The sequence below is a fragment of the Carassius auratus genome, chromosome 46, assembly GCF_003368295.1.
Source record: "Carassius auratus strain Wakin chromosome 46, ASM336829v1, whole genome shotgun sequence".
Classification (NCBI taxonomy): Eukaryota; Metazoa; Chordata; class Actinopteri; order Cypriniformes; family Cyprinidae; genus Carassius; species Carassius auratus.
The window spans coordinates 8,784,714-8,806,570 of record NC_039288.1 but is presented as its reverse complement, the minus strand read 5'-3'; the positions used below and the strand labels follow the sequence as shown (position 1 = coordinate 8,806,570).

The window sequence follows — 21,857 nt, the reverse complement described above, 5'->3', positions numbered from 1 at the left end:
AAAAAAAAAAAAAAACAGTAAACTGGTAATATTATGATTATTATAAAAAAATACATGAACAAATAATATGAATGAATAAATGAATACATTTTAAATGTACACAAGAGAACACTGAAGCTCGATTATAACTGTAATAACGGTCCGTGTGTCCATATACAGTACATATACAGTGAGTGTGAGGTCTTCCTCTCACCCTCTACGGTCACATTGTCAACAGAGAGCTGCAGGCTCTTCCCACGGCGCACCACCTTCACAGAGTGCCACTCATTGTCATTCAGCTTATGCCCTGCGAACAGAGTCTCCGGTCCTTTACCTGCAGAGAGAGAGGGCCAAAGTCACACACCGCTGCAAGCTTCCCATCTTATCAATACAGCACAGTCTACCTCACAGGCCTGGTGCTCTCACCTCACACACACATACAAATACAGACACAAAGTCACGGCGAACTGACAGGACGTATCTACAAACTCAAACATTACCAGAGTGAGTGCACACACACATACTGACACTCATGAGCATACCTACACATTCAAACGTGCTCATTTACATTTCACACAACCAGGAGCCCACACAAAACACAGATAACAACATACTCCTTAAGGAGGACCATGACAAGTACAGTTCATATGCTGTTCTGCTAACTCTTTCTATAGGGTATTTATAATCTATTATTTAAGACATATGGACCAGGATTGACATTCTACCATTTTTAACACATAGCAACTGCTCTATTATCTTTAACAACTCTTCTATGCTGAAAAGTGGTTCTTTGTGTTAGAATGTAGGGTTCTTTATTCCTAGCTTTATTTTTCAAATCTGTAGCCGTCAAAGCCACTCATTATTGGTTTTCTGCAGCTCAACCATTCAGCTACACAGACTGCCAACGCACTCTCAATTGGTGAATGATTTAATTCTAAAAATGTCTTTAAGTTTTAACTTTAAAATGTAACTGGTAACTGTTTCCTACCAATCATGTATTTTGCTCTTTTTAGTTTGCATGCAAGTGATGCAACATGCAAGTGATCAGCTCAGTCGAGGATACTTTTCTTTTAGCAACAGTACGTAACGGGTATTAAATATACCATAAAACATACATACAGACATGCATACATATATTATTTTATATCAGAAACCATTATAATATGCTGATTTGGTGCTCAAATAATAGTTACTCATTATCAATGATGAAAACAGTTGTGTTGTTTTTAAGGAAACTGTACTGTGTCAATTTTTACAAGATTCTTTTAAATAAAGATCTTTTCAAACATACATTTTGGACACTCTTCAAGACTTTCTCTTCTCTTCTTAATCCGCCGCCACCACCTCCTCCATCGACTCTTACAGCAGACTACTTTGTAGTTTTCTTCTCAAATAAGACAAGAACCATCAGTGACCAATTCTCCACACCGCAGACTAAGGACAACTTCACAATGAACGACGCACTCTCTTTCTCCTCCTTCTCCCCACTCTCAGAGATGGACGTTTCCAAACTTTTCCTGTCCAATCATCCTACTACTTGTCCACTTGATCCAATCCCCACTCACCTCCTTTAAGCGATCTCTTCTTCAGTTATACCTTTGCTTACTCACATTATCAACTCCTCTCTTCACTCTGGAACATTTCCCTCAGCATTTAAGCAGGCTCGGGTAAGCCCACTGCTCAAGAAACCATCTCTAAATCCAGCACTTCTTGAAAACTACAGACAGGTATCCCTTCTTCCATTCACTGCAAAGACACTTGAGCGAGCTGTGTTCAACCAGCTTTCTATGCTCCTTGTACAGAACAACCTCCTGGACAGCATACAATCTGGCTTCAAAAGTGGCCATTCAAATGAGACTGCTCTGCTCTCACTTACTGAAACCCTGCGACTATCAAGAGCAGCTTCAAAATCCTCAGTACTCATCTTACTGGACCTGTCTGCTGCTTTGACACCGTTAATCACCAGATTCTCCTGTCCACCCTCAGAAAGATGGGCATCTCTGGAACCACACTCCTGTGGGTTGAGTCCTACCTCTCTGACAGATCCTTCAGTGTGTCTTGGAGGGGTGATGTTTCTAAGTCACAACACCTTGCTACTGGGGTTCCTCAAGGCTCAGTACTAGGACCACTTCTCTTCTCCATCTACATGATGTAATTAGGATCTGTCATTCAGAAGCATGGCTTTTCTTACCACTGCTCTCCTGGCAGGCCTTCCTGCGTGTATTGTCAAGCCTCTGCAATTGATCCAGAATGCAGCAGCGAGGGTTGTCTTCAATGAGCCAAAAAAAAACTCATGTTACTCTCCTCATCAGGTTACACTGGCTACCAGTAGCCACCTGCATCAAATTCAATTTACTGATGCTTGCCTACAAGTCCACCACTGCCACGGCACCAACATACCTAAACTCACTGGTTAAATCGTATGTGCCCTTCAGAAGTTTGCGCTCTGCAAGTGAACGACGCTCTGTGGTGCCTTCCCAAAGAAGTTCAAAATCACTCTCACGGACCTTTTCCTGGACTGTGCCCAGCTGGTGGTCTTTACTCATTTTCAAGAAACATCTAAAGATTAATCTTTTTCGACAGCACTTAACCAACTACAGTAATACTAGCACTTTTCCTTTTCTTGTCTTAAAAAAATAAAAAATAATTTTAATAAAAATAAAAAAAACCTGGCTATGCATTCTATACTAGACTTAATGAGACTTGTCATGACACTTGTATACTGTTGTTGTTCTCTTGTTGACCTGACTGCTTCTATTGTTCTCATTTGTAAGTCGATTTGGATAAAAGTGTCTGCTAAATGATTAAATGTAAATGTCTTTACTCTCTTTTTACTGGTTTATTTAATTATCCTTTGCAGAATAAAATAAAAAATAAAACTTACTTTGTCAACACATTTGAACTGTAGTGTGTGTGTGTGTGTGTGTATACATACCCAATTCCAGAAAAGTTGGGACATTTTGTAAAATGCAATAAAATCAAGAATCTGTTAACTGTCTTTAACGTTTATTTAACTGACAAAAGTACAAGGAAAAGACTTCCTGAGATTTAACTGACCAACTTTTTTGTAAATATAAAAAAACTTTAGATTCTGATGGCTGTAACACAGTCTAAAAATTTTGGGAGAGAGGCAAAATAAAAGTGAAAAAGTTATAGAATATCAAAATTAATCTATAAAACTTTTATACTAACTATAAAATAAAACAAAACTATTTTTACAAGCAAAGCTGGATCATGGCTCATAACTGTGTCAAATTTCATGAGAAAAGTCTCGAAACAAATAAAATATCACCTTCCAACACCTACCATACATAATATTGTATAAAGATTTAGGGAATCCAGGAAAATCTGTCTGTGTAGGGCAAAGCACGAAACCTCGATTAAATGTGCATGACCTTTGAGCCCTCAGATGGTACGGTGTTAAATATAGCCACACAGGCTCAGGAGTACTTTCGTAAACCGGTGTCACTTAACAGTCTGCCGCAGCATCAATAAATGCAACCTGAATCTCTGTTACACAAGGAGAAAGCTGTACATCAATTCTATGCAGTGATGCTACAGGGTTCTTTGTGCCAGAACTCAACTCAGATAGTTAAAAAGAAAACAGGAAATGTGTGCTGTGGTCAGATGAGTCCACATTTCAACTTGTTTCTGTGAAATATGGACGGCGAGTTCTCAGTCTCAAAGACCAAAGGAACTATTCAGACTTTCATCAGAGAAAGATGTAAAAGCAAACGTCTCTCATGGTATGGAGTGCAGTGCAGCAGAGCAAATGGCATGGGTGACTGGCCTCTGTGTGAAGGTACCATTGGAAAAGGAGACATGTGTGAGACATATACTACCATTAATATGACGCCTTTCATGGGAAGTCCATGGTTATTAGATCAAGAATGCCAGGTGCCATTCTGCATGTGCCACAACAGTGTGGTTTCGCAGACACATTTGGATGTGACTGACTGCCCAGCAGATTGGATTCTTATTGAAAATGTATTACCAGTCATGAAAAGGAGAATCAGACTATAATGACTACGGACTGATGAGCAGCTGAAGTCTTCTATCAAGCAAGACTGGACAAAAATTCTTTAAAACTTTAACGATTATTAGCCTCAATTCTCAAACGATTAAACAGAGTAATTAAAAGGACAGTTGATGTGACGCATGCTTCTGTCCCAACTTTTTTGGCGTGTGTTGCAGCCATCAAAATCATAATGTGTTTATATTTACGTAATTCAATTAAGTTGGTCAGTGGAAACATTGCAAATCCGTTCTTTGTGCTTTCTGTCAATTAAACAAAGGTTAAAGAGAATGAACAAATCACACATTCTTGATAGTATTTAACAAATCTTTTGGGAATTTCAGTTGTATAATTAATCATTATTTGATCATTTTCATTTGATATTTTATCAGCAATGATAATTATATGATAAAATTTGTATTTCACATCAGAACTGTTACCATATCGTGAATTTTATGCCTGGAACAATGTATTGACCATGCAAATGGCCTACAAAATTATATCCGCACTTTCATTTTAATGTGTAGTATATGGACATTATGAATACCCTTGGATTATGTTTAATGAGGGACAATCTTCTAATTTCTTTCAGCAGACAACAGCCATTAAAGAGATGCCAGATACAGTATACAGTAGAATCTATCGAGAATTATCTGTAGCTAGAAGCCAATTCATCTGACAACTAAACTCAGCTCATCTAAACAGTCATTTCCAATCCTTTTAACTATAATTTCCTATCCTTTTAACTAACCTCTGTTTTCTTTGTTGATTCATATGGATTTTCCCAACAGCTAAACCTTAGACCACCATCACATCACCGCCTACAGTATGTGTGCTTACTAAAATTAATTTTTCATCTGCAGCTGCCAGTTCAGTTCTGCTATTATCTAATCTTCCACATAAAACACTATTGTATTCTCCTTTACATGTCACTTAGAGATACAAACCACATTGATTTGGTGTTTTTAAAACATTGCTTCAATAGTAAAAAGGAGGGAAAAACAACTGAAGCAGTTCTCCTCATTATAACCGAGTGACTGGTGATGTCTGAGCATTTGTGTGTAACATGAGACTAACGCATTATACTTAAACTGAATTGAAATGAAATTGAATTGGCCCTGGGCATGTGTATAATCATTTTACAGGCTCAGGAGTTTTATGGCTGGGGAACAAAGCCATACTGTGCCTCGGCGCACGGGTTTAAAGTGACCGTACACACACACCAAATCCCTCACAGACCTCAAGAGTCCCACAATCAGCAGCGGTGAATGTTTGCCGATAGTATGCTAAAGTAATGGTTTTGAGAAGCGGCTGCTGCGGCCCCGGTTCACGCCTGCTCAGAGGCGCCTGGGGTGCACATGGAAAAATGGGTCAGGCAGATGCAGCTGCCTCAGCCTTCATCGTGCGGAGCAGCTAGTGCCTGACATGGTGGTTCAAAGCCCCTCAGACTGCACTGCTGGCTACTCTAATTGGCTCTGCTGGAGCCAACAGCCCTCTGAGGAACAACGTCAGCCTATTTGTAGGGGTGTTGTAGCACTTGAAATCTAATAAACCTTCCACGGATGGGTTTTGTATAAGCAAAACAGCTGGTATTAATCTGGTAGGCAATCTGCTTGCTGCTCAAAATGGCACTATAGATTAAATACTTATGAGTAAAACTCGTAACGACCAGGTATGTGTGACATTCTTTGCATTGGAGTTGAGTCGATGTCATATCATCCCTCTAATTAGCTCTTCAAGCTCTGGAAAAAAAAAAAAAAAACGGTTTAAGCGAGCAGGAGGCAGAGAGAGGGAAGTTGTCATCCTACACCTTCTGGCAGCTTGTTAATTAAATTTAAATCGTTGCCCATCCCTGCTTTTAAATCTAAGAGCAGTGTCGTTTCGGCTCGGTTTAATATTACTCAGCATTTCGGATGAAACCGCGGCAGCATAAACGATTCAAGTACAAATAAACCCTGTTTGTGTAAGCGAACACGAGTTTAGAACAGCCTTCGATATCAAGAAACAGAATGCAGATCTTAATAGAAAACTTTGATGAACAGCTCTTCAGGCATTGGAAAACGTCAATTATTCATCAAAACCTAATGTTAACTTAACATTAATGTGTAATTTTTGCATGATAACGTCATCTGGATCTGCTTCGTATTCACGACTACTCTGTGCTAAACTGTTTAAAATGCACATCATGGTGAGAAGTGTTCCAACAGATGGCAGAGGGCCCTAATTGGATATAATTTACTTTAACTACCAGCATTTCTGTCTATTTAAAAGTCAATTAACATTTTACTGTCATTAAAACTTCCATCAGTCTAAATATGTTTGATATACCCATCGAGTTAATATTGAGAGCGTAGAGGGGACTGTGAAATACTTCCACAGGTTAACACTTCAAATGGTCATGCTCATCTGATTATGAATGTACTTCTCCACATATGACCAAGCAGAGATTCATCATCCAGTGAGCATTATGCACGATAAATCGTTTCTCAGATCCTAAATATTGGCCGTGCCATAAAACTCAATTTGTGTCATCAAATGCATTTAGCATAGTTTGTAATGTATTTGATGACAAGGATGTTACACTCCCTAAACAGGGAGGATTTGTAGATTCAGTTCTTTAAAAGGCACTTCAGTATTTGCAGAGCATGAGACTCGGCTGAAACTAAATCTGATGCTGTAATATATGGCGTTTGTTGCCACCTGGTGGTGGAATCTATATGATTCTGGGCTTTAAAAATAATAATAAATAAAAAAAGGAACGGACGTTTTAGTCCTGCATGGTCAATGCAGTTCTTCAGCTGATCTTAAATATACTAACAGCCAAATCTCCCAATGCATATTACATAATTTAGTCTTAATTATTAAAAAAAGAATATTAGAAACAGAAAAAAAAGTATAATCAAAAAAGGTAATGGCAAGACGTTGAAAATAAATTTTTAAAGGATTAAAGCGCAGAAGCAGAAAAATAATATTATAAAAGCATACAACAGTTTTGTTAAAACACAAATTTATAAAACTATATTTATCCTTTACATGGGGCCTAATTTTGTCACTTCATGCCTTTTCTAAAAAAAAAGAAAAAAAAAAAAAAAAAAAAAGGAGTAAAATCAAATATTTTTTTATTTGTGCAAACTATGTGCAAATTTATCAAAGTTCACATCAAATATTCACTGCATTTTATTTATCCATGTTTTACTAATTATCCATTTTATCTGATTAATTTATTTAAATTAGATAGAAGCAACAGATGATAGAGCATCATTTGCACTGGTGAAATCATTCAGTGTTTACCACTTTAAATGTAGATGACTGTTTGTTGAACATGAGAAGACGCCGTGGATTTACAGTAAGATTCGATGCAGCACTTTTTTTTTTTTTAGACTAATGTCATGTTAAAACATTGTTTGCACCCTGAGGCTATAATATTAAAACAAATATTGCAATAGCGGAAAACATTCTTGTGCAAATGAACATTTGTTAACACTTGTGCCACAAGTGCAGTGAAATTAGTTTAACTAAACACATAATATAAGTAGCCAAATATTTCAAAGACAGAAACAAAGGAGTTCAGGATGTGTAGAACTTTGAAAACATCAGTGTGGGCCTACTTGCTTCTAAAAAGCTCTGAATAATGCCTTTACAGTTTATTTAAACCAGCACGTTGCATCATAGTCTTATACATCTGTGTGTGTCATTGGAATAATTTTAAGATTTATCCAAATTTGTTGAGTCACTATAACAGATGAATAAATCTGTGATGACGCATTTGAATGGTGAACATGTCAAAATTTCCAATGCACAAAAGATGTTCATGCCTTTTTGGGAACCGTGCCCTGAAGCACAAACACCTACTACCTCATGACTAATGAAGTACTAGAGACGAATCTCACAATTAGAGATGTAAATACTGTACATGGCATATATTTTAGTAGTGTAGAATATCTTAAGCAAATGGAAAAGAGCTATAATCCTCAAACAAAGGAAAGAAGATGAATTCAAGTACTGTAGCCTCGTAATTTTTTGTTATTGAAATGAGAACATAATAACGGCTTACTGTACAAAGCCAAGTAAAGAATAAATAGTATCAATAATAGCTGGCATCATACTACTGCACATTAATAAATCCTACATTATGTTTATGAAATATTTGGCTATCTAGCATTTAGCTACCAATTGCACCATATTCCATCTATTTTTGTCCCTCCTACATATACTACCACAGCAGTTTACCAAAAACATATACTACCATTTTTAAGAAACTAATATTTTGTCAAAAGGGGACAGTAAAGGTTTTTCTTACAATTCAATTGAAAGTCATATCACTTTTGAACTTCCTACTCATAAACGAAGAAAAAAAGAAGAAGAAAAGAAAAATCAGTGTCCATGAAAAAATATCAGGCAGTACAACAGTTTTCAACACTGACAATAAAAAGAATTGTTTCAGCCTGTTAGAATCTTTTCTGGAGGGTCATGTGACACTGAAGACTGAAGGGACTGCTGCAAATTCAGCTTTGCATCACAGCAATAAATGACATTTTAAAATATATTAAAATAGTAATTCCAAGTTTACAACGTAATTATACATTTAAGTACTGAGGGATATTAATTAAGTATATTATTGCATGTAATTATGCATAATTTGCATTACTCTAGGATGTACATGTAACATAACAATGACAATGTAACACTTGAATGGTAGCATATTATAAGAAAAAAATTGAAACTGAGAGCTAATCTGCAAGTAGGATCAAAAAACCCAAATGAATAAATAAAAATAAAAGACAGACAGACAGATACACTTCAAAAATTATTTTGTTGTAAATAAAACAGAATATTGGCATATGTTTTATGAGAAAATAAAATTTCATTCTTTCTACTTTCTACATTTCACATTTAATTCAGTGTGTTATGTGATGTTTCACTGTAACTGATTGTGAAAATAGTTTTTTTTTTATTTTTTTTTGGTCTAAACAGAATAATTGATATATTGAGAATATATATATATATTCAAAAATCACACACACAAAAATCACACACACACACAAAATACAACCTGTGGTCCTCATACATCCAATTTATACTACTTACCTTCAGCATCACTGCACTGCTAATACTGAGGATTGCATCGATTCCCAACACATATGATGGATGAAACACTGCTCAAATACAGGCAATGTTCAACCTCACGCCTGATTTGGCAAATGAAGATTTCTTCTTTTATTATATGGTTTATTATCGTATTTCCCTTACGTAACAGAGTCCCACAGAGACATGAAACAGATTAGAGCATTGGAGGAGCAGTGAGAAACATATGGTGTGGAAATGGAAACTGTCGGGATGGTTATGCTTAATTTCAAACACCGCAGCAAATTGGCAGATTTTGCGGAACAAAAGAGATTGAGATTGAGGGAACGCGGGAGAGAGGGGGTTGTTGGGGAGGGAGAGCGAGAGGGAAAAGAGAGAGGGATGCAAACTGGGAACATGTTCAAAAGAAAATCTGTTAACGGTGCAGGAAGACAGGATTACGAGGGAGGAGAAGAAACTTTTGATGAATTGGGGCTGAGCATGAGAGAAAGAAGAGATAAAAATAGCATTGCAGATAAAAGAATCACTTACTAAGGTTACAGTCTATCCCGATACAATCTGGTGGGAAAGAGAGTGAGATGGTGAGATTTAAAGGAAAAGAAACTAAAATTCAAAACCACATCCTTCAAGGTTAAATCTGCAGACAAACACAAAAATATTGCATAGAGTCAACCATCCGGGGACAGGGTGAGAGTCAGACTCCCTCTCTACAAGGGCCCACACCCCACAATCACAGGGCGAGAGACCGCACATAAACTAACCAGTAAGTGAAATGCCAAGACCAGATGTGTGGCATTTGGCAATTTATAAATATCCACAAAACATTGGATTTAGCCTGTGCTTTGCCTCCTCCCTGTATGTGGGTGGTGCCAGTATGACTGTAGGCAAGGGCAGTCTGCACCATCAGCCAAGAGCTCGTGCTTCTAAAACAGGTCACTATAGACTGGGTGGTAGAGCTAAACAAATATACACCGCAATATTTCTCAGCCTTTTGAGATATATAAATATATATATATATATATATATATATATATATATATATATATATATATATATATATATATATATATATATATATAGAGAGAGAGAGAGAGAGAGAGAGAGAGAGAGAGAGAGAGAGAGAGAGAGAGAATGTCTTGATGTGCTTCCTTTGAAATGGCTTAGAAACTTAAGATAAAAAAATAATAATAAAAAATAGGCTAAAAAGCTTTTCAATTTCATGAAGAACATTCTGTTCAAATATTTTTTTTTTAGTTTGTGAAAAAAGTCTCTTATGCTAAACAAGGCTGCATTTATTTTTTTATAAATGTAATTTAATATACATTTTTTATATTAATAAAAAATAACAATAATGAAATAAATAATAGATAATAGATTAAGTTAAAATGAGAAACAAGAAGAGAATGCAACATAACACATTAACTTGAAAACCAAAGCACATTTAAATCAAACAAAGTTTTGTCTTCTACAATAGAATTTGAAGTGTCTTTATTAATTGGCATTAGTAAGGTAAAGTATTTACCAATAACTTTTGCAAGCCAAATGTCCCATTTTCTTTAAAAAAAAAAAAAAAAAAAACATTGCAGGCTGATGATATGACTAAAGACTGGTAATAACGGTGATTTGATCCTGCAGAACGGTGCGAGCACTCTTAGCTGTGGTGAACTCTCAAGCTGTCAACCGCTACAGAAGAGTGACCACAGACAGCCAGGGACCTGTCTCACTGTCACACTGCTCTAGGACAGACTCCGCTCTGTCTGTAATCTTCTGTACAAACAGACACAGTCTGTCGTCAGAGCAGGAGTCTGAGCTGAAAGGGCAGTGAGAGACTTTAGAAGAATTACTATTTGGTTCTTATGGTGGAAAAGATCAGAGGGTAATTACATTTCTTTTCAATCACAAACAAGCTAGACTGCTAACACTTATTCAGCTTATGCTTGGTAAAGTTCTCTCTCTGCTTGAAAAAATTAAATGCGATTCTATTAGTTTTTTATCACTACATTCAGAGTATAAAGATTTTCCTGAACCCCCTGTGATTTTCCTCCCATCTAAATTTTGGACAGCCTTTGAAATTAAACTTATTCCTTGTATCTATGAAATTTGTATCTATACAGGCTTTTTTTTTTATTAATATATGATAACCATCATATGTCATCATTCCCATTTTAGATTTTTACTTTCAATGCATAAATATTATTCATGATGACTAAAATAATCAATAGCATATAAAGGTGTAACCTATTAAATATTGATAATCATTAAAGCAAAAGTATAATTGCTTTGAGATGTGCTTCTCTTTGAAATATAGTGGTGGTTAATATTAAATACAATTATTTTATATTAATTATATTAGTTATATTATATTATTACGATCATATGTTTTTTGTACACAAAGATGGCAGTTAGAAAAAAATTTAGGAACATGTTATAATTTCCCCTCTGTCTCCCCTATTATGACTCAATTTGGCTTCTGGGTTGGTCTCTCTGGCTGTCTGCTCTGAAAGCTGCAGAAAAGATAGCCATTGAAGGCTGCACAGGTGAGAGAGAGAGAGAGAGAGAGAGAGAGAGAGAGAGAGAGAGAGAGACAGTGAGAGAGGAAGCCAAGAAAGAGATAAAGATGGAGGAATGAAGGTGAAATGCATTCTGGAAGGAACCCCACACTTGTTCTATGAGTGCCTCGACATCGGAGGTCGGCAGGGGAAGGTTACCTAGGTTGACGGTGAGTCTGACCCTTCCCCCGTCCAGCTCCAGGCGCAGGGTGTCGGCGGACTCTTTGGAGGTGGTGGCCATGAGCAGACCGTAAGCCCTCTGCGACATGAAGCGCAGAGACACGTCCTCAGCCTCAGTGTGAACGGCGTGAGGCATTAGGACCTTCAGAAACATGCTGCCGTCATAACTCAGCACTGCAGACTCTGAGAGAGCAGAAAAAAATTTTTAAATCAGAAAACACCGGTCTAAAAACTGAGGACTTTTTCTGCTGCTTTCACATTTGTAAGTGGTCTAAAATAAGTAAGCAAATATCTTTAATTAAATATAAATGTAAAAAGTAATAAAACGACTAATATTATTACAATATACATTTGTTACACTGTGGTGAAATAATGGTGATTTTCATTTTCTTTTGGTTACTGTTTTTTAAAAAGTGTCCACATAGTTTTTATTTATTTTTAATTTTAATCAGTATAGTTTATAAAAAAATGACCTAGCATAAAACTACAATGCAACTCCATGATTGTTCTCAAAAGACCATTAAAACCACAAAAGAAAATATAGATAAACATCTGTTAATCAGCCAAGCAGGCATAATTATCAGCAAAATAACACATTTTAAACGGTCTGTCACTAGCTAACAATGCAACATGCTCATTTTTGTATAACATTTACATTATTCGCTACATATAACTATTACAATACTACATCAATTATATGTGCAGCCTTGCTGAGTCACCTGTGACATGTCTGTAGTGGGCAATGTGTGGTCAAGTTGCTTTTCTTAATGACAGACAGCAGAGGGCAGGAGAGAGTTAGAAACGATGCAGCAATAGCACACAAAGGTCTAGGCAGGTAGGATCTGAGGGATGCACTTAAGTCTAGCTGTATCTCAATATAAAAGTATACAAGTGAAGCACTGAAGCCTGGCTCTTCATTAAGAGAACGTGTGTCATCGGTAAGAAGTAATCCCATGTTTAATCCTCCCTCCCCACTGCTTTAAGCCCTACTTTCCTCACCCATCTCGCAGTTGGTGCCCAGATATCCAGTTCCAGTGCAGTCGCAGATATGTCGATTCCAGCCCTCGTGGCAGCGGCCTCCGTGGGCGCAGGGCTCAGAGCTGCACCTCCGATGGGTCTCTCTTGTACAGAAGCTGCTGACACCAGGAGCGCTTTGAAGCTCTGCCAACCGCCGCAGGTCCTTGCTGCGCCCATCTATGAAGAGATCCCGCAAGCAACCCACAAAGCCCAGCCTGAGGCGGGCGGTCCACACTTCTGGGGGGAGAGGAAGACTGCCGCTGTCCTCCGGAAGACCCCCCAGAAACATTTCACCATCGAGATCAAGAATCTCACTGCCCTCGTTGGTGGAAAAGGGAACACTGCGGCCATTAATGGAGATAGAGCCTAGGCGATAAGAAATGAGGAGGAAGTAGAGATTGATGATAATCTGCATGTGAACCTATGCACCACAACATTTATCTATTCATTATCTATATTAGTCCAATTTTTAATAAAAGGACTGTTTTTAGAAAATTAGGTTTAGGCAACAGTTCTCACTATTAAATAACTATTAACAGAGACTTTAGCCTCAATAAACTCCTATTTTACTGCTTCTTAATAGTTAGTAAGGTAGTTGTTAAGTTTAGGTATGAGGTAGAATTAAGGGATATAAAATATGGTCATGCAGACTAAGGTATTAATATGTTCTTCATAAGTGCTAATTAAAAAGCCAGTATGATTGTAATATGCATGCTAATAAGCAACTTGTAAGGAAGTAGAATTAAAATGAATTGGAATTTTCATTAGAAAATCAAAGTTTGTCAAGAAAAAAAGAACAATAGACCGAATGGCAGTGAATAACAGACAAAATAAATGAAAAACAGACAGAATGACAGAATGATATATACTGTAGATCAATCAAATTGAATCGAATGACAGAACGACAGATAGAATGAAATACAGAACAATAAATACATAAAAACAGATATGTACAACAGACATAACATCAAACTGAACGATAGATAGAAAACGACAGACAGAATAACAATAACAGAATAGACAAAGATAGACCACTAGACTGAACAGCAGAACAATGGACAGACAGAATAACAGACAAAACGACAAACAGAAAGACAGATTAACAGGCAGAAAGATAGACTGACAGAAAAATATACAGAATGAGAGGTGGGGAGAACAAATGACAAACAGAATGTTAGACAGACAGAAAGAGACAGACAGACAGAGACAGAGACAGAGACAGGCAGACAGACAGACAGACAGAGACAGACAGAGAGACAGACAGACAGAGACAGTCAGACAGAGACAGACAGAGACAGGCAGACAGACAGACAGACAGAGACAGACAGAGAGACAGACAGACAGAGACAGACAGACAGAAAGAGACAGAGACAGACAGACAGAAAGAGACAGACAGACAGAGACAGACAGAGACAGACAGACAGACAGACAGACAGACAGACAGACAGACAGAGAGACAGAGACAGACAGACACACAAACAGACAGACAGACAGACAGACAGAGACAGACATACAGACAGACAGACAGACAGAAAGAGACAGACAGAGACAGACAGACAGACAGACAGAAAGAGACAGACAGACAGACAGACAGACAGACAGAGACAGAAATGGACAGACAGACAGACAGACAGACACAGAAACAGACAGACAGATAGATTGATTGATATAATGTATTTGATGTGTATTGTAAAACAGTACATCCTTTTCCTGTCATTCTAATTCCACTTCCTGAGGGGTGTGGCCAATTCAAATTCAAACTCATGAACTGCACAACCCTGTAGTAATAGTTAAAACACGTTTAAATGACAGCCCTAGTTAATAATTAACTAAAACAAATGTAATTAATGATTCTACTACTGATCCCAGAAGACTATAATTTTAGTAACTCATGAAATGAGTGTAGCTACTGTACAATGAGTGTCACAAGTCCAAGAAAAAAAAAAGTTTCATTAATTTAGCATTAACAATCCACTGCACTTCCTTTTTCTTTTCTTTTCTTTTCTTTCTTTTTATCCCTGAGCTGAGCTAGTGGAAAGGTCTTCAACCTCTTCCCGTGGGATTTGCTAAATCTCACGCCAGGCCTGCTGCTTTAAAACTGTGGAAAGTGTATTTGAGTTGAGCTCTTACAGTAATGAGAGGTAATGAGAAGTAGAAGAAATGGAGTACAGTGATTTAGCAGTTTGTGAAGTATGCGTATCAGATGGACCCTTAGCGGGCAGAACGAGGTGCTTTAACAGCAGACGTTAAGAGCAAACGTCCCATCAGTCTCACAACTGAGCAAAAATCAAAGCTAGCAGGTTAACAACAGCTTTTTAAACAGGCGAGTAATGTGAGTGCTGATCTTGCAGTATCCTGACCTTTCCTGCCCTCTCTCTGGAAATCCACGTGGCACCATTCTCCATCATTGACCTTTTTGTTCCCGACTTTCATCTTGATGCTTCCGGAGCCCATGTCCATGAGCAGGTAGAGGAAACCTTCAAGCAGCTCCATGGCGAAGAAGTCCACCTTCGGTCTGTTGTCTTTTGAACTCTGCGGCCGCCCGTGGCTGAACAGCAGGAGGCCGTTGGGTTCAGTGGTTCGGAAGTCAAAGGACACGGATCCGGCTTTCTTTGCGTTCCAGTGCGGAAGGGTTACATAAGCGGTCGGCGTGTCGAAACTGACGGGGTCCAATGCAGCTACATCCTCGCAGCGGAAGGTCAGGTCACCGTGGATGGTAACCCTGGGATCGCGCAATTCAGCCAGGTGGGAGAGCTCCAGTCTGAACTCATTATTGCTGTAGACCACCTGGGACGGAGAGAGAGAGCGAGAGAGAGAGGGGGAAAAAAAGAGCTTGAGTGCTAACAGGGTGAAATGGAGTAGCCTGCTGCCCACTGGTACAAACAAACCACAGCTGATGCGTGTACCTCGGGGGCACAGTTTTCAAGTCAGTAAACACAGCAGTCTCTTTAAATCCTCGAAGCACGAGTGGATCACATAAACCTAGCAGCCTCATCTAGAACGCTACAGAAACCCTGGTCTAATCGATATTCTGTTTCATTAACGAAATGTAGGATGATGAATCATCCTACGCTAACATTAGCTCTGACAATACCAAAGCTAAGCGGTTTTCTGAATCGCACGCATAAACAGCGCATTCATTAGATGATGTCAACTGAGAGATCTTGATCTAGAGTATGATGTCTAGCCCACACTATTAGACACAAAGCAAAACGGATCCTAAAATAACATTCCTACAACACACGCATTGTGAATGTGTCCCCTGGGGCTGATTTTCTTTTGTCTCAGTCACATGTACTGTCTCTTCAGCCAGATGGGCGAATCAGCCCAGCACAGCAAACAAGCTTTTCATTTTTACACCAGTCGCTCTCTCTGTCCGAAGATGATGACTGACGCTTTGTTGCTGGGTGTGAACTTGAGTGTCTCTGAAAATAACGCAAGACAGCCATGTTTGTCGTCAGCCCTCAAGACAGAAAAATAAAGGGAAGAGGTAGGAGCGGAACAAGGGGTGCCAGCTCCGAGTGAGGGAACATGAAAAAAGCAATTATTGCCTGAGAGTGTGGACAAAAAAAAATCTGAGGGATCTGTCAATGAGACTGCTTCAAACCATCACAACATAAACATCCTAATCTTCCTGATTCGCTATCAGATTAAGATACGGGTCTGTAATATCAATGTTTCCTAAAATGTCTTGTTTCTTGTTTCTTATCTCACATTTCTGTTATCGGAGGTCAATATCGCTCATACTTGGAGTTATAGATTTCTCAAATCCTCTAAATAAACATCCTAAACAAGTACTTGGGTCACCTTAGCAACCATACACAACACCCTAGCAACTGGATGATGAAGCGATAAAAACACTCTGAACAACTCAACAACTGCTCCGCAAACCAAAAACAACATCTAAGTATTGTCATGTAGACATCTTCCACAGGAAAACACTACTTTTATTTTCTTTAGAAAATGTAAAAATCTTCTTGGAACAGGCACTTTTCAAAATGGGGTACAAAACAGGAACTGAAAATCATTTTTTTTTCCAATTACCAGACAAAATGTCAACCTCAGTAGGTCAGACCAAACACTGTAAGCTGTTTTAGTTATTATTATTATCATTTTTTTCTGGAACCAAGGTTTGAGTGGTTTGGAAATTCTCTGGTGATAAACATTCAAAGAACATAAAAACCGCACTGATAAAATGGACAAAATTAAAACAAATTACGAAACATCGATTTGTCTTCCCGCCATGCCATAGAAAAGGTCTAAACTGTTCATCCAAATGGGGTAATCCAGTATTGCTTTAGCTGAGACAATAGTGCATGGTGCTAACAACATCAGTCATGGGTTTGATTCCCAGGGAATGCATGAACTGCTAAAAACATTTGCATACTTTGAATGCAATAGAAGCCGATTTGGATAAAAGCATCTGCCATATGCATAAATGTAATTTGTTTTCCTTGTGTGTCACAATTTTGAGGAACGTTACTTCATTCGCAATGAGGGAAAATCTTGTATTAACAGGCTTGCAAACAAACTGTGTCACAGTTAAATATGTTTTAGTCATTAAAATTATTAAAAACAATATTTACGACAAAAAAAAAATAGAGTGACAAAATGACACTGTTAAGTGCTTTTAATTATTGGATAGATTTAAGAAAGTCGAGAGCTCTGAGATGTGACTGTACAGACATTTGATTGTTGATAACTACTTTCCAAGCTAATAATTTTATGTTAATATTTTATCCAATACATCAAATAGCTCTCAACATAAAACAGGGGATTTTTTTCCTTGGCAAAAAAGTGGTCTCAATGGAGGATAAAAATATATATTTGTTCTCAAAAGACAAGATGAGAAAAAAAACAAGACCCAACAGAAACAAAAAAAACAAGGCTCACAGAACATTACAACTTATAAGGACCAGACAAATGACTTGAGAGGGTATATATTTACACCTTGACAAACCTGCCCAGTTAAACGCTACAGAGGTCAACATGGGGGAAAACATGACACACAATACCTGCACAACAAAAGACCAAATGAAAACGAATGAGCGACTAGACAAAAACAAGACAAAACACAGACTCCCAAAAGCTTAACAGCATTATAGATGAGTATATGTCTCTATAAGAGCTGCGATAAGGGAGTGCTCATGCTCCTGCTGAAGAGGGCCACTGATATTAACTGTATGGCTGAGCAGGTAGAGAGGGGTGATTAATAGAGTCTGGGGTCAACAAGACAGAGATGGAGTGTCTGGGACAGTCGAACGGGGATCCATAGAGGAAATCAATTTTTAATTTGGCTGTCAGGATAGTAAAGCTGGAACTTCAACACTATAGACATGACATAAATTATGGGACATGCTCGGAGGGGTGCGCATGGACGTGAAAGAGAAAGGAGAAAGGACAGATAAGGAAGAGGTAAAAGAGGACAGATTGCTCGCCAAACAAAAAGAACATCAAAGGAACTCGAGAAACCAGATCTTCTGAGCGCATCTCGACCATCTCGCTTGAATTCAAATGAAAGAACAAAATGCTTCTTACATCTTTAAGGCAGCCCATGAAGTTGTTGCTCACAGGGGAGCCGGGCAGATCTGCCGTGTTTGGACTGCCGCCCACATAGAAGAAATCGTCTGAGCCCAGCATGGTGTAGTCCTCCTGGGTGTAGCCAGTGGTTGTCAGCAGGCCGTCCACCGATATTGTCACCTGTGTTTGCATATAGATAGAAGAGAGGGACAGGAGAGAGAGAGAGAGAGAGAGAGAGAGAGAGAAGAAACAAGAGAGGGAACGTGGGAAATCCTTTGATTATGCAAAAGCTGAATCAAATCCTTGTTGGCTTCAACAAGTTCATCTACAAAAAAAAAAAAAAAAAAAACTCAAATCTGTTTCACGTGGGGGTTCCTCTGGTTCTGTATGCATACGTTAGCGAGGGGGCAACCCATTTTTATGTCTGCTATTGCTGCTTTCTGAATGAGAGAATGCTGTCATGTGGGCTAGACTGTGCACTAGTCAGTGTTGGAGAGAGGAGACAGGAAGGGGAGGTGTATGGCTACAGGAACTAAGAGGAATCACTATATGTTGAGTGGGTTAGCAAGTGATGTTAAGGGTGACTGTGCGAGATTAGTATAAAAGGGGGGATTCAGACACAAAAATGGTTGTTAGTATAACAGAGGTTGCATTTAACTATGTTGCTGGTCAGTTCTGATCAACTACTGGATTAATTGCACAATATATAAGAGATGTCTTGAAAAGAAATACTTTGGAGGTGTTTGGGTAGCGACACAAGTTAATACACAAGCCATGCATGACGGTTAAGACATCACGGGCTGCGATTTCAGGACTTCGTTTAGTTAGACTCATTATAAAGAGTCATTTAAGATGAATTAAACGCATCTAGAGCACAATTATATTGGCTTCATCTGTAAACGTTAATGTTGAAGTGTGGAAACACTGGCAGACATCCAGAACAGGTGGATTTCTTACTGTGCTTGTGGTCGAGGCGTTTCCATGCCGACAGACAGAAAGGATTCAGATTCCATCTCTAATGCTGTCAAATATTCTGTGAACATTATTATTACTGCGGACAAGTAGGCAAAGCTGGGCGGAAAAAAAATGCAGCTTGTTTGCTGGAAATTGTAGATGGTATGTACTGTCCTGAAATTGAAACCCAGTATTTGTCTGAACCTTTATTAGAGAGAAAGAGCAGATAAAGCAAAATATGGAGTGGAAAAGAAACCCCCCAAAATAAATAATGTACAACACCACACAACATCAACAGAAATAGTTACCCACACATGCAGTGGAAGCAAATTATGCAGGTGCATAATGGTGTGTATAAGCTGCATATTATATCTAAAAAAAAAAACATGCAAAGTGTAAGTCCAGTGATGCAAAACATGTGCACATGCTGGATAAAAAGTGTCACATGTCATCAGCTACTTAAGAAAGTGAATGACAAAAATCAGTAAAAAAAAAAAAAAAAAAAAAACTAGATGTACTCTTATGCCACAGGAAGAGAAGGGTAAGAGGAGGTCAATCTTTTCTCTCTGTTCCCTAGATAGAGGGTTAATAACAGCTGTATGGCAGCCACAATCATTTTTATCCAATTCTGTCATTTTTCCACTTTCATTTCATATTAACAGTGAGTGTTTGTGCTCAAGCAGTACACCTCCATTTGTCTGGCCAAGGTCATTCTTTCAGATTTAAGCGTGAAGCAACTGGGAATTAGAACAAACTGTCAGTAACATTTTTAACAGAAGGGCTTGTGTATTTCAGCATTATAAATGACCATTTTACATTACGCAATGCTTTAGGTAAAAACAAGAATCAAAAGAATATTACAAATATGACAGTTTTAATCAAATCTGAAGCCGCTGAAAAATAGCAGATGTATGCAGTTGAATTCTATATTAGTTGGAGTTAAGATGTTGCTTGGCAACCATAAGCAACCCACAGGTACACCGTACCTACACGGTGTGTCAAAACTAAATCGCTCCCATTATAGTCAAGCTTCACAATGAACTCGTCTGTCTGCAACAAAGTTTGAAGAGTAGAGTTTTCTCCTTGCCTTTTTTTTTTTTTTTTTTTGTGCATAGGGCATATATTGTGATATTGACAACTGTATCTAAGCTAATGTAGCTGCATCTACAAAAGCCCTCACTGCCCTTCTCTCCTGTTGATTAACTTGGCAGATATGAGCACAATGCTTAAAGAAAACTGCACATTAAGAGACACATCTAAGCAAAAATCTGAATTATTAAATGCTACATCATACAGTGCACCGAAATATCTGTATGAATTATATGCTGCAGCATTTATTAAAAGCCAACATCAAAGGGGAAGAATGAGAGAATGGAGCAGGTGGACAGAAATGCTGCACAAGAGCTGAAGTCAAATATTTTTTTTGATTATCTCTTATCTGAGAAATTACGAAATGCTTTGAAAGAGCACCCCTCTGCCCTTTTACTTTGACACTGTACATTTTAGATGTATTTTAGATTCACGTGTAATTTTATGTAATTGGCAGGTTTGTCGGTGTAATTCTGAGGATATGGTTTTGGAGCAATACATCAGGTTTTACATTAAGCATAAAAATATGCACTTGTTGGTACGAATCCAGTGTCGGCCATAGGGTGGCCCAGACTGTAGTCAGCAGCTTACAGCATAATTTTTGCCCACCGAAGAAACTCTCAGCCAAATAAGATGTGTTATTAATGGTAGAACTCATACAACAAAAAGCATTTTAATAAGGATATGGGTGGGTGGATTGTGAGTGGCATAAAAACAAAAACAAACAAAAATGTACATACATTGCAAATGGCAAAAAATGAACTTTTGCATGGCACCTGGGGATTGATGCCATTTTTTTTTACTTTTCTTTAGTCGTTTCTGCACAGTAAAAGCAAAAAGAGATAAAAAGAAAGGGCCAAACCAAACTAGACAAATTAGAATGTGATATCTACCATATAATGCAGTTTGTTTACCGTAGGGAGTCCAACCCCTGCGCGCTTCAAAAAAAAAGAAAAAACAAGGAGGGAGAGTAAAATTACATACCATAAACTCCACAGAAGCTTTAGAAGGATTGAAATATAGCAAACTGTAAGCAAATTTGAGCATACCACCAAATGATACTAATTTCTCCGCCCTCCATTAGAATATATCTTCCCAGGAAGAATGAGAAAAAAAAATAGCTGTTGAAATCTGTTAGCTTATACCCAATTTCTATGGACACTGTCAACGGCAAACAGATGGCTCACATTCCATGGAGGATTTCATGTTAGTATTTGAAGGGGTAAAGGCAGAAGATAAACAATGACAAATCCATTTAGAAGCTTCGGTGTTAGTATAAAAGAGAAAAAGAGAGAGAATTCAACTAATCTGTCAAACATGATGGTTCAGGGAGGGTTTTGAAGGAAGGGTCTTGCAGAGGCAGCAGCGTTAGAGTAAAGAATGACAGCAGCAGTAGCGACTCACTTATTATTTAAGGTAAATGAATGACAAAAGCAAAAATGTCAACACGCATTATGTGCTCGTTTATG

At 38.1% G+C, this 21,857-nt stretch overlaps 1 protein-coding gene across 1 annotated transcript in view; it reads right to left on the bottom strand.

Annotated features, from left to right (window-relative positions):
- LOC113064079 (neurexin-2-like) overlaps positions 1–21,857 on the bottom strand; it is a 333,624-nt gene that overhangs the window by 190,975 nt on the left and 120,792 nt on the right. The window contains exons 9-15 of the mRNA XM_026234620.1: positions 21,282–21,326; positions 18,364–18,525; positions 15,186–15,612; positions 12,808–13,191; positions 11,788–11,991; positions 9,611–9,637; positions 194–313 (exon numbers count right to left, since the gene is read on the bottom strand). Coding sequence (XP_026090405.1) covers positions 194–313; positions 9,611–9,637; positions 11,788–11,991; positions 12,808–13,191; positions 15,186–15,612; positions 18,364–18,525; positions 21,282–21,326 — 1,369 coding nt within the window. The remainder of the gene's footprint in view (positions 1–193; positions 314–9,610; positions 9,638–11,787; positions 11,992–12,807; positions 13,192–15,185; positions 15,613–18,363; positions 18,526–21,281; positions 21,327–21,857) is intronic.